The following is a 12,783-nucleotide window of genomic DNA, read 5'->3' as shown; positions in this document are numbered from 1 at the left end:
GGGGCTGGGCTAGTACTGGGACTAGGTTAGTGCTGGGGCTGGGCTAGTACTGGGGCTGGGTTAGTACTGGGGCTGGGTCAGTGCTGGGGCTGGGTTAGTACTGGGGCTGGGTTAATGCTGGGGCTGGGTTAGTGCTGGGGCTGGGTTAGTGCTGGGGCTGGATTATAGTGCTGGGGCTCTGCCTTTGCTTTGGGGTGCAGGTTTGGGTTAGGGTGAACAAGAGCTGAGCGAGAGCTCTGTGATCAGAGGCTGAAACCAAAAGTTCCCAGGAGTTGAGGCTGAACCCTAGGGAGAGCCAGAGAGGGGTGTCCCAGGTTGGCCGGGCCAATGTGTGGCCACCCTCAGAGGCTGGGCAGGGGGGGCCTGCACCACCAGAGCCCCTGAAAGGTGCACAGCAGAGTGGGGCTGACCCTGCCTGCTTTCTGCTGGGCCCTGGCCACAGGATGTGGGAGAGCGGTCCCGCCCCTGCCCTGCCCCCTGCCCTGGCCTCCAGCACCTCTCACAGGCAGGGCTGACACAAAGCTGTCTGCAGGAGCCACGGGGAAGCAGCTCCGCTGTCTGGGGGCAGGGGTCCAGCTCTGGCTGCCTGCTGTGGTCTCACCTCTGCTCTGCGGCCTCCAGACGGCCAAGAGCCTCCTCCAGGTCCACACTGTGCTGCAGCTCTGACCTCCGCAGCTGAGCCTGGGTGGCCTCCAGGCGGGCCTGCATCTGGACAGGAGTGGCAGACCTGGCCGGTGGTTCTTACCCTGCTGGGCAGGGGCAGGGCATCTTGGAAAGCCCACTCTGGGCAGGAGTTGGTGTCTGTGATGGGGTTTGGGTGGGGTCTGGGCCCGATGGAGGCTGTCCACACCCCACCCTGTGCCCAGCACCTGTGGCCAGCAGAGGAGGGAGGAAAGGAGACCCTGGCTGAGCTGACCCCACACTTCCCTGGAAATAGCACTGGCCTGGTAGGCCCAGAGGGGCCTGACAACCCTCCTCCAGCTCACTTCAGATGGGTACCCAGGGACTCGGGGCTCAGGGGCACAGTGGAGGGTTTGAGGGCAGCTCTGGGCCACGAACCCTGCCCCCCTGCCCAGAGGGCACAAGCCAGGACTCCTCCAGCCTAGGTCACCTCCCAGCACTGTCTTCCACCCCAGGCCCTGTCCAGAGAGGGCAGGAACACACACACCTGACCAGGCCCCAGGTCCCCAGGCGGCCAACCCAGAGCAGCACTGTGGGTGATCTGAGGGACATTCAGGCAGTCACCCATGGCTGTCAGGAATCACACCCAGGGCCACACCATCACTACTGGTGACCTGAACCCAGGGCCCAGCCAGCCGTGGCTGGGGGAAGGCCTGGGATGAGGGCAGGAGGAAGGCAGGGTCCCGGGGGCCCAGCCTGGAGGTATCTAGCCCTACTGAGTCCACTCCGCGCTCTGACTCACGGTTTGCTAATCTGTGGCAGGACTTCTGTGGCTTCAATTCCCTGGGCCTGTTCCCACATCTCCCGCCCAGTGCTAGGAAGAAGATTCCCCTCCCCACCCACCCAGGCCTGCCAAGGGTGCAGGGGGCTGGAGGGAAGGGCAGGCGGGGTGGGCTTGTGCACTCCCAGGCAGGACCAGGACGGCCCTCGGCACCCTGCCCTGAGGAGCTCCTAGGGTGGGAGCCACGTGGGAACAGATGCTGCCATCTACCCTGGGGAGTCCTCCAGGTGGCCCTCGTGGCCCTGGTGAGCGGCCACCCCCTCTGTCCTGCCACACAGAGCTCAGGAAGGCCCTGCACCACCCCACGCTCAGCTCTGCTTCGGAAGCGGCTGCTGTGGGTGCTGCCTAGCAAGACACGGCCTGGCCCTGCACTGTCTCACTTTCCTGGCCTCAGTGTCCCCGTCCACGGCCCGGGGCCTGGATGTGCTGTGGTCCTGAGACTTACTGATGGCCAGGTAAACCACAGCGCCACCTGCACGGCAGGCTGCCAGGCACCAGCGGCACTCACCCTGTGGCTGACAGCCTGGTACCTGCCGGCCAGCTCTGCCTGCTCGGTGCTTGACTGGGCCAGCAGGTCCTCCAGCCGGGCCAGCTCCTCTTGCAGCAGCTCCCTTTCCTCATGCATGTGGACCAGAGAAGCAGGTGGCTCCAGCACCCCTGTGGGCACAGCACCTGGTCAGCTGGGTGGCCAGGCCAGCACCCTCCCTGACCTCCCACTGTGGGGCCTGCCTGGGCCTTCTGGGAGGGGGGTGGTCCCGGTCCACTTCCTTTCCTGCCTCCTCGCCTCCCTGCCTCCGGTCCACATCTTCAGTGCACCCAGACCCACGGTCAGGCTGAGGCCAGCAGGGGTGTGGAGCAGCCCCGGTGCTGGGCGCCCAGAGTCGGGCTGCCTGCCACAGGCTGGCAGGACCTCGTCCCAGAGTACAAAGTTGCTCTTCTAAACATGAGTGGTGTTCTCTGTCCCTACCGCCTGCAGGGTGGGCGCTGGGGTCCCCCAGAAACCCAGGCAGAGCTTCAGCCTTCAAAGGGGCTTCTGGGACCCCTGTCCTGAGGGAGTTTCAAGTGGCCTTGTGCAGGGACCGAGCCTCAGGTGCCATGCTCGGCAGCAGCGTGACAGGAAGCAGCAGGGAGGGGCTGGGGCTGGGCCAGGCTCAGGGCCGGGTGGGTGGGGGCCAGGGAAAGATGGAGACGGTGTCATCTCGAGGCTGATGGTCACAAGTGTGTCACCAGCACCTACGTGGTCCCCACCCTCGGGTGGTGCACCCCTGTGGAGGGCTGCAGGCCGCAGGCAGCTCTGGGTGGGGAAGGCCTGAGCCCAGATCAGGCCCCACTTCCCTCACCTTGGGGTGGCTCCTCACGCAGGCTGCTGGCCACGATCTCACGGATGCGGGCAGGCAGGGGGGTGGGCGAGGCCTGCCGGCCCTCCCCTCGCACAGTGAGTCCCCGATCTTCCCTGCTGGCCGTGGGGCTGAGGATGGTGGCCTCCAGCCTCTGAAAGACACCCAGAGACACCTGTGGTGCTAAATATGGGCACCTGCCAGGCACCCGTAGGAGCCAGAGGAGGGAGTCCTCCACCATCACCCAAGAGGTCAAAGTGCCCGGGGGAGGGTGGGAGAGGCTGAGCAGGTCACCCAAGTCACCACCTGCAACACAGAATGGAGACAGGGATTCAGTACCGCCCACAGGCCTGTGCCACCTCTGAGCCAGCTCATCGGACACCGCCGGAGGGTCACAGCTGTCCTCTCTGGGGTGCTGGGCGGCCGGCGCCTTTGTTTCTGGGCCACAGCAGAGAAATCCAGCTTCTTGGGTCAGGTGGGCTCACAGACAGAGGGGGATCGAAGGCCAGCACGGCCAGAGGGGTCCTCCCACTGTGCCCAACTCTGGAAGGGAGAGTGGGATGCTTGTCCCTCAGATGCTGCCTCCTCCCTCTGGACCCCTGAACACACGCCTCTCTCCTGCACTGACCACAGACCACTAGCAGTCACCCCAAACCCAGGCTCTGCCTGGCTCCTGGAGAGGCCCCATCCTGATCCCCAGCAGCCCTGTGAAGGGCAGTTACCTGGCAATGCCAAGTGGGTGTGAGCCCAGGGTCAGGTTGACTGGCCCTTCAGCTGCACCCCTACTTCCTTTTCCCCAGGGGTGAGGGTCTCAGTCCCTGGGAGGTCTTGGGCATGGCCCCTGCTCATTCTCACAGAGGAAGCTCAGCCAGGCTCCAGGATGGGCCCAGGGCCAGTGGAGCCTGCCCCCTCTCCTGGGCCCAGCAAGGCCCCAGGTGTCTTGGCTCCAAGCCCTCTCTGTCCTCTTAAGAGGAAAAGGGGGTGGATGGGGCTCAGCCACGGGACCCTGGCCTCCGACTCTGTGCAGGGGAAACAGGCCCGCGCACAGCACCGCAGACCCAGGATCATGGTCCAGCCGGCTCCACCTCCCTCGTGCGCCCGCCCCTACGGTCCCCCGGGCATTGGCGGCGCCACCCGCTAACGGGAAAGCGCAGCACAGCTCAGACTTGACTCATTCCTAGCGTTTACAGAGGGTCGCTTATTAGCAGAGCGTCCCGGGAGGCGCTGGGGGCGTAATGGGTTCCAGCTGTGGCCGGGTGCCTGTGAGGCCGCGGCCCAGATATAGCGGGAGGGCACGGGGTGGGAGGCCCTGAGGGTCCCCAGCTGCCCGCCCCACCCCCCGCGCCCGGACAGCAGTCCGAAGCTGGTGGGCGCTCTGGCAGGTCGCGGGGCTGCGCCCACCAGCTTCGGTCTGCACCCCACCCCTAGGCTCCTCTGTGCTGCACCTGTGGCCTGCAGCCCCCGGTGGATGGCGGCCCCAACCCCCAGCCCTTCCTGGCCCGAGGGAGGGCTGGAGTCAGAGAGGACTCCAGGACAGGACTTCAGTTCCCAGAAGACCCCTGACCACAGTTGAACGGGTCATGTTTACCTGGCATCTAGCGCCCTCGGGGGCTTAGCCAGCACTGAAGACCCCAGAGAGGTCACAGACCCACCAACGGCCCTACAGAGGGGTCTGTGTGAGACCCAGTGGGGACAGCCCCAGGCCATGACTGTCTCCCGTCTCCCTCAGGCTCTGTGGAGGGGACCCTCTTATCTTCTCCTCCTTCGGGGGTCAGGGCTGCAGGTCTGCTAAGGGAGCTGTATCGGGTGACAGTGTACCCTGTGGCCTTGCAATGTGTCCCCACCCTCCTGAACCTTATGTCCCAGCTGTTAAACTTGGGAGGGGGATCCAGGTCCTCTGGGGCCCCAAAGCCCCTGGGCTGCGGCTCTGTGGACAGTGAACCCAGCAGGAAGGAGACTGGCAGAGCTGCCCACCCCAGGGGAAGGGGCGCTGCTCCAATCTCAGCAAGAGATGTTCCCACCCCAATCCTCCTGCGGCCCCAGGCCCCTCTGCACGGCTGCCCCTGCCTGGGGGCTGGGGGTGGGCTTGGCCTCTGCCCCCAATCCCCTCCCTGTACTGGCTCTTGGCTGGAGATCCCTGAAAGGGGGGTGAGAGGAGCCTGAGCTGCTCCATGCTGTCAGTGGAGAGACCGGCCAGAAGGGCCTGGAGCCCCCAAGAGGGGCCAAGGGAGGAGGCTGTGCCCCCTGCTGGCCCCGTTCCATGCACAAGGACTCGCCATGCAGACGCTCTTCCCCTGCAGGGGGGTGCACGCTCCCCCACCCCACCCCACCCCTGCACCCCAGGCCTGACTTCCAGATGGTCCTCCCAGACTGTCAGGGGAGGGGGCCAGAGCCCCAGAAGGGAATTCAGACACGAAGCCAGAAAATCCACTGGTAGGGAAAGGGCAGGGTCCCTACAAGCCCAGATCTAGGGGCACTGGCCCCTCACAGCTGCCAACACCCCTGCCACCCCTGTCCCTTCCTGCTTGGGCAGCTGCCTGAGTCAAGAGCTGGGTGGGCAGGAGGAAGCCAACCCAGTGTGCTCCTGCCCAGTGGCAGCGTGGGCTCCTCAGGCAGGTCTGGGTGGGCCAGGGTCACAGCCCCAGTGCACCTCACTGGGGCAGAGCCCAGTCGCTCCCCAGGGGTGGGGCTCAGCGGGGTTGGTGTGCACAGGCTGTCCTGCAGGTGGGCCCAGCACCTTTCGTCCCAGGTGTGCTGGGGAGAGAACCTGGACTCTGGGGGTGGTGGGCAGTGATTGGAGGTGCAGGTGATTTGGGCAGAGAGAGCTGGGCTGGCCGCTGCTCCCCAGTGGAGCCTAGGGCGGTGCAAAGTCAGTGCACACGAAGCCCCACCACCCACGGGACGACCCCTCTGGGCAGCTGTCACAGTCCCAGGAGCACAGGGCTGCTCCTCTGAGGACCCACAGGGTCTTCATGTGGCAGGGGTGCAGGGCACAGAGGAAGAGGCAGCCCTGTAGAGGCCCCTGTACAGCAGAACCTGTCGAGCATACAGTGAGCCCTCCACGCCTGCTCAGGGCAGGGGCAGGCAGAGGCCTTGTGCTTAGAACCCCTGCCTGGGCTCTGAAGGAGGGACACCCCTGGGTGGTGGACACCCCTGGGCAGACAGCAACAGCGAGCCAGGCACCAAACCCTGTAAAGATCACTGAGGGAAAAGGGCTGTCCAGTGGGCAGCCCCAACACAACCAGGACACCAACCCTCCAGCTGCAGGAGCAGAACTGGGATGGCAGAGCCGGGGGTGGAGCGCCGGGGGCTGTCCCTGGCCCCTCTGCCTGGAGGGGTGGAGCTGCTGCTGGGCCACCAAGCCCCAACAGCGCCCCTGTGTGGCTGCTTGGGGCACTGCAGGAGGCTGCCCCTGGGGCTCCTGGGAGTCCAGGCTGGGCTCCGGGCTACAGCTGCCTGAGGACCATGACACTGGTGACCATGCGTGGGGCAGGGAGGTGAGTCCAGGTTTTAATATTCCCCACCGGCAGACATTTTCACACCCCTGACCTTGACCTGAGCCGAAGGCTCCTTCCTCCTGGGTGGGGAAAGGGAGGCCAGTGAGGTGAGGTCACCTGCTCAAAAGTGCCTGGTAAGGCTGGGACTCGCTCCTAGGCTCCCACATGCCCACGGTGGTGCCTGGACAGACAGCTGGACTGCTGCTCTCCTGCCCTGTGCACAACGGTTGTGTCTATGGCCCCGGGGAGGCCACCGTGGCTCTGACCCACCCAGGGCCTGCTGGAGGCCTGCTGCTGCCCTTGCCCAGTGTGGCCCTGTGCAGCGTGCCCAGGCAGGAGGCACTCTGCTTTCTTAGAAAAGGGGTGTCCTGTGTGGTGAGGCTGGGCTCTGGCTCTCCCAACCCTGCTCAGGCAGGAGCGGCTTCCTGTGGGTGTCCTCCCTCCTCTCGCAGCAAACCCAGGGCCTCCTGAAGCCGGGGGCTGGGCTTGAAGCAGGTGTGGCAGGTGGAGGGGCCTGCTCAGTGCTGGGCATGCCAACAGGCCCAGACTCATTCAAGGCCCAAATGGCTGACAGCCCAGCTGGAGGCACCGAGGTATGAATCACTAACTGCAAAATGAGTGCCGGCCAGGAATGTGCAGGAGGGCCAGGCCCCGACCGACACACAGGCTCAGGAGGGCCAGGTCAGTGAGAGTCCCACCGCCAGAGCACCGGGCACCCCTGGGGAGGAGGAGGCAGAGAGAGCCGTGGCCTGACAGGGGCGAGAGCTGGAGCCACTTCGAAGGAGGACTGTGGGGGACAGGGCCATGTCCCCAGGGGAAGGCTGTGGCTGACCTGCGTCGCCCACCACCACTGTGTCCAGGAGACCTAGAGATGGGCGGCAGGCCCTTCCCTGGGGCACTGCGAGTGCAGGGGCTTGGAGGCTGGCCCCTGGCCGGGCCTCTCTTGACCATTCACAGCTCCCATCCTGGTGGACCAGGACACCTGCCCCAGGACAATTACACTTGGAGTCTCCTGAGCTGAGAGTCTCCTGTATGCTAATAAGTGTGTGGGCGGTAGAGACCCCCAGAGTGGGGCTGGCTGGCGAATGACCAGGGCAGGACTAGGGTGGGAAGCATTCAGCCCAAGCACCAAGGCCTCGGGAGCTGCGCCTGAGCCGGTCACCAGGGGCCAGTCCGCTAATCCATGGAACTCCTGAGAACACTAGCAAGTAGGTGGGAGGGCCTCTGGGCCTGAGGGTGACCCTAGGGGCAAGCTGGCTCCCCTCCAGACACCTGGCCCTGGGCATCTGTCCCTTAAGTAACTCATCAGGGAGTGAGTGAAGCATCCTGGGTTCTGGGAGCTGAGCAGGCGAGCTACGAGGCTGAGGGCCGAGTGTGGCCAGCTGGAGGTCAGAGGGCAGCTAGTCTTGGGAGTGGCCTTTGAGAGGGGCAGTCGTGTGGGGTTGCGTCCTTGCCTGAGGGGCAGTGCCAGCACTGGGTAGGGCGACGAGCTGACTCGGAGGACTCCCGGGGCATGCAGAGCTGGAGGTCAGAATCCACACCTTTGGCGTCAGGGGTGGTGTGGGCAGAGCCAGTTCCCACAGGGAGCCTCACTCAGAGGACACACGGGTAGCAGGTGACCCTGGGAGCTGCAACCAGGCAGAGTGGCGGCCCCTCACCAGTGCACCCAGTCACCATGTGACCCAGCAATGTCCCTTCAGGTGTGAGTCCCCAGACAAAACCAGAGGCTGATAGCTGTGCACACCCTGTGGACGGGGTCACTGTTCAAGCCACCGGCAGGCGGGTGCAGCCCAGACCCACTGACGGAAGGACAGTGCACAGAGTGTGGCCCACCTACCTGGTGGAGTGTGGTTCACCTCAAAAAGGAGATTCTGACCGAGGCTGAGGGTGCAGCACAGGACACCGCTCAGTGGACAGGCCAGTCAGAGAGACCAGAGCCAAGAGCAGTCAGCCCTGGAGATGGGGTGGTGGGCACGGGCCAGGAGGGGAGAGGAAGTGCTGGGGCCGGTCGTGGGGGTCACTTAGTCACATGAGGGTCCTGAACAGTGGTTAAGGGCAAGTTCCACACCATGCGAATGTCATCACTAAGAGCGTGAAGAAGGAAAGCAAGGCGCAGACCCACCGCCAGGCACACACCTGAGACTTAGGTGAGCACCGAACACAGAGATTAAAAGGAAGAATAAACACGTAATAAAATCGAAGGCAGAAGTAGTAGAAAGGGACCAATAAACGAATGAGCAGGAGTGAAAAGGGTGCCTCTCAGGAGTCCACTTCTTCCCGGGAGGAGCCCTTCCCCGGGCAGCTGCAGGGCTGAGGGCCTGTGGCCCAGCCGACCCGTCTGCCTGGGCCTATCTGGGGATCTGGTGGCGCCCACCTGCTGCCTGCTCACCTGGGGTAATTGCTTCCAGATCTCAATCTCCAGAGTGCAAACGCCAGGTGCTGGCGGGGCGGCGGGCAGAGCAGACGCCACCAGGCTCTGTCTGGCTCCAGATGGCTGCTGCCAGGCACAGTGGGCAGACAGAAGCACCCCCTGTCCCATGCCAAGGACTATGACCCAGGTCATCGGGCATCGACCTGGATCTCTCCCTCAAACCAGTTGGCCGTGGCCAGCCTCCAGCCTCAGTTTCCCCAGCTCCCAGAGGGCAGTGAAGCCCACACAGGAGCTGAAGGACTGTCCTGGCTGGCCACCTGTCTTCATCCTCATTACCCTGAGGCTCCATGGAGATGGACAGCGTGGCTCCCCCCCCCCCGCCCCCCGGGGACCTACGGAGCTGGACAGCGTGCCCTGCAGTTGCAAGTCCCACCCAGGGCACTCTTCTAGTTCTCTGTGTCACCTGACTCAGACATTCTGCAGGGCTGTGTTCTGTCCCTGTGTGGGCTCCTCTGTGTGAGTGTTTGTGGGCACCATGACGCCACCATGTCATTAGCCACCTGGCACCACCTGTGTGCGATTATCTTTGCAGGGGACTTACATTGCTTATTGAGGGCATGTCACCCCCGGCAGGGTGGCTCTCAGGGTCGGAGGACTCTGAGTCAGCTGGTCCATCTCAGGGGCACTGGAGCCCCAAGGGCAAGGGACTGCTGGCCTTGGTCACCAGAACCAGGTGGAGGCAGCATCGTGGAGGCTGGGTGTGTGAGGCTGGGGGAGGGATGCAGACGCGGGCAGTGGTGGCTCTCCACGCAGGAGTGGGGGCAGAGGGACGTGGGGAGTGATGCCTGCCTTGAAGACCAACAGAAACAGAGCTCCTGGAGGTTGCAGATTAGATATTGGGGACCCCTGAGAAAGACGGCAACACCCTCCAAGGACAGCTGCCTGGCCCCTGCCCTTGGCCACAGTGAAGCCGACTGCCCGGAAGGTCAGCAGGGCCTCCGTCCTCCCGCTGCAGCGTGCAGACTGCAGGCCCGAGGCTCAGGGGCTGACCGAGCTCCTGCAGCCAGGAGCAGGGAGGGCTGGCCGCTGGGCCGTCTCCTCCTCTGAGTGTACCCAGCAGGTCCCTGGTCCATGTGTGTGTGTGTGTGTGTGTGTGTGTGTGTGTGTATGTGTGTGTGTGTGTGTGAGAGAGAGAGAGAGAGAGAGAGAGGGAGAGAGAGCGTGCCCTGCGCACCTCTGCTGTGTGCTCACGTCCAGCTGAACCCATGAGCACGTGGAAAGCGTCCCTGGGGGTCAGGGAGGCACAGCTGCCCCCGTCTGTTCAGGGTCCCACCCAGTGGGACCTGCTCTCACTGACCTGGATCACGGTGTCCAGCCCCAGTGGGGACTGCTCAGCGGGGTCCCCACGGCCAGGCTCGCTGGAGGAAGAACTCATGGCCATCCAGAGTGCAGGACCTCAGAGAAAGGCGGGGGCCGGCTCCCGGTGAGACTCCCAGGGCTCACAGCACCCGGCTCTCAGCCCTGCAGCGCCCCGCAGCGCCGAGCTCTCTGAGCCCAGAGCCCGCTGCCCAGCCTGGGTGAGACCACAGACCCACCAAGCCATGGGTGTGGCCGTGGCAGCAGGACGCCGAGGGCTGGGTTTCCCTGGAAACAGGAGCCGACTCGTGGTTGTCGTGGGCATCAGGGAAGCTGTTGGTGGAAGTGTTTCCTAGAGACCTGGCGTGAAGCTCTCCTCCTAAGCAACACACCAGGAGGGCTGGCCTCTGCCCAGACCTCCCGGTCACTCCAGGAGGAGGCTGTGCAGGCCACACTCCCAAGGGCAGCTGGCTCCCAGAGCACGTCCGTCATCTAGACTCACCCTGCAGCCGTGAGGACGTGTGGAAGGCCGCTGACCCGCAGTGCCGGGGCCATCTCCGTGGTGGGCTGAGGCCTGAGGGGGGAAGCCACCCACGCAGCAGGGCAGGCCCTGTCTTCCCAGCCCTGTGCCTGGACGAGCCCCTGCAGAGTCCCCCCACCCCCTGAGCCCTTCCAGGGTGACCTGTCCCCTGCACAACACCTGACCCTGGTGGGGGAGGTGGCTCTCCTCTCTGCTCACCCACGTCGTGAGGGGCTGCCAGGGAGTGGGCCCCGGCCGGGGAGTGGCACAAGGTCTGTGGGGGGTGCGTCTGGTGCCAGGGCAGGGCCGCGCCTGGGGGGAGCACAGGAGGAAGGTGTGGCCCTGCTGCCCCCGGCGGTGTCCTTGCAGACCACCCTTGCGCCAGCCTGGGCCGCAGGATTGGGCCTGGCCGTGTGGGCAGGGGGCCGGCATCCCACCAAGCTGGGGCCTCCCTGAGCCAGGCTGCTGCTGACAGGAGCCCTCCTGGGAGTGGGCAGCCCCTGGAAGCAGGCCCTGCATCAGCAGTGGCCATACCTTTTGAGAGAGCGGCCAGCCTGTGCGGGGACTCTGGGTGGGGGCCTCCCTGTCTAAAGACCTGAGTTCTTGGAGCCAACCCATCAGAGTGGGAGAGGGCCTGCAGGCCAGGCCAGGCGGGACCAGGTGGGGATGGCTGGCACTGAGTGGGTCAGGATCTGCCGAGGAGGGTCTGACACGGCCAGGCCACTTCCTTAGACCCCAAATTTAGGCAGAACCCAGGGAATGCCTGGGGTCCTCCTGCTGTCCCCAGGGCTCCTGCCCACCTCACCCTGAAAGGCCACAGTGCTCCGTGAAGGGCAGGTGGGCCTCTGGCCAGATACACCACTAGGCCTCAGGGCCAAGGTTCCTGGGACCGTCTCTGGGAGTCCTGGCCAGCAGCGCTCCAGGTTCAGGCACTAGCAGACCCACACAAGGCTGGGCACCTCTCTGGGCAGCTTGCCCTGGCACCCAGGGGTGCCTCTAGCACTCCCTGGGAGCCCTGTGGACATGGGTGTCAGGCCTCTGTGGGGAGCAGAATAGAGGACTCTGGTTGCCGGTGTGGTACTGGGTGACCCACAAGTGGTCAGTGGACTGCAGCTGCTCAAAGTGGAGTGGCCTGTGAATCTGTCGTCCTCAGTCCCTGTGCTGCATGGAAAGTCACCACGTGTGCCGACCGCACACCTCGCTCGGGACCTCCCCTCCTGCCTGCGGCTGACCACCCACAGGCTGCCCGAGGGCCTCTGCTCAGAGAAAGACCCTCCACAGACAGGCGGACCCACGGTTCTGATAGTGCTGGGACTCTGTGGGGACACAGGGACACAGTGGCTTGTGTTGGGCATGTGAAGATGACTGGGGCTGGCACAGACATGCTGATGGCCGGGGAGGTCAGCCCTGGCACCAGGTGGCATCCTGGCTGTGCTGAGCTGGTGCCCACACCTGGATCCAGGACAGGGCTATGTGTGGTCCAGCTCTGGCCCAGCACCTGCAGGGGACACATTTGGACAGAGCCCTCAGAGGCCATGACCAGGTCAGCTGAGCTTGGCGGCCTTGGGGAGCCACTCCTCATGAACAATTGCTGCCGCCCCACGGTGAGCAGGCGGCTCAGAAGTCCAGGCCGCTCTCCAGGGCACAGAGTGACTAGGCCAGCAGAGCCGGCGACAGGAAGCTAGTCAGATTCCAGAGTGATGACGGCTGGACGGGCAGTCCTGGAGGCTGAGAGAGAGGCCGCTGCACCTCCTCGGGCCTCCTCCCTCTTCCCAAGAGTTGCCCCCAAGGTGAACCGTGCTCAGAAGACACGTCATCCTCTTGGTCCCTGCACACAGCGGGCTGGGTGGCCCGGCCTCATTCCCAGCTGTTGACTGAGGAGGAGAGGCCGTTGGAGCGCCCGGGTGGGGCTCGTGCCTCCACGTGAGAAGCACAGGGCATTTCACGGGACTTCCAAGGTCACTTCCCTCTCCAGAGGCTTGGGGTCAGGAGTGGTGTATGATGGTGTCCCCACAACCGGCAGACGACGTGCAGAGGACAGGCCCGCGGGGCACGGGTGCTGTGTTTGGGGGTCTGGCCTGGCGCAGGTCCCGAGAGGTCTCCTGGGTGGAAGAGAGGCCCACCCCACATTGACCCGTCGGAAGGGCAAATGCTGCCCTTGTGGGCCCTGGGGACAGTCCTGGGGCAGGACTTCTGAGAAGGCTCAGGCTCCTGCCTGCCCCCCCGCCCGGTATCTGTTC

At 64.7% G+C, this 12,783-nt stretch overlaps 1 protein-coding gene across 1 annotated transcript in view; it reads right to left on the bottom strand.

Moving 5' to 3' along the window:
- The window catches only part of Crocc2 (ciliary rootlet coiled-coil, rootletin family member 2), a 61,781-nt gene extending 51,679 nt beyond the window's left edge, over nt 1–10,102 (bottom strand). Inside the window, exons 1-4 of the mRNA XM_077795296.1 lie at nt 10,025–10,102; nt 2,803–2,953; nt 1,971–2,119; nt 602–708 (exon numbers count right to left, since the gene is read on the bottom strand). Of these exons, the coding sequence (XP_077651422.1) occupies nt 602–708; nt 1,971–2,119; nt 2,803–2,953; nt 10,025–10,102 (485 nt within the window). The remainder of the gene's footprint in view (nt 1–601; nt 709–1,970; nt 2,120–2,802; nt 2,954–10,024) is intronic.
- Nucleotides 10,103–12,783: the final 2,681 nt, after the last annotated feature.

Source organism: Urocitellus parryii, chromosome 1 (assembly GCF_045843805.1).
Source record: "Urocitellus parryii isolate mUroPar1 chromosome 1, mUroPar1.hap1, whole genome shotgun sequence".
NCBI classification, from domain to species: domain Eukaryota; kingdom Metazoa; phylum Chordata; class Mammalia; order Rodentia; family Sciuridae; genus Urocitellus; species Urocitellus parryii.
This window is presented reverse-complemented; position numbering and strand designations above follow the sequence as displayed.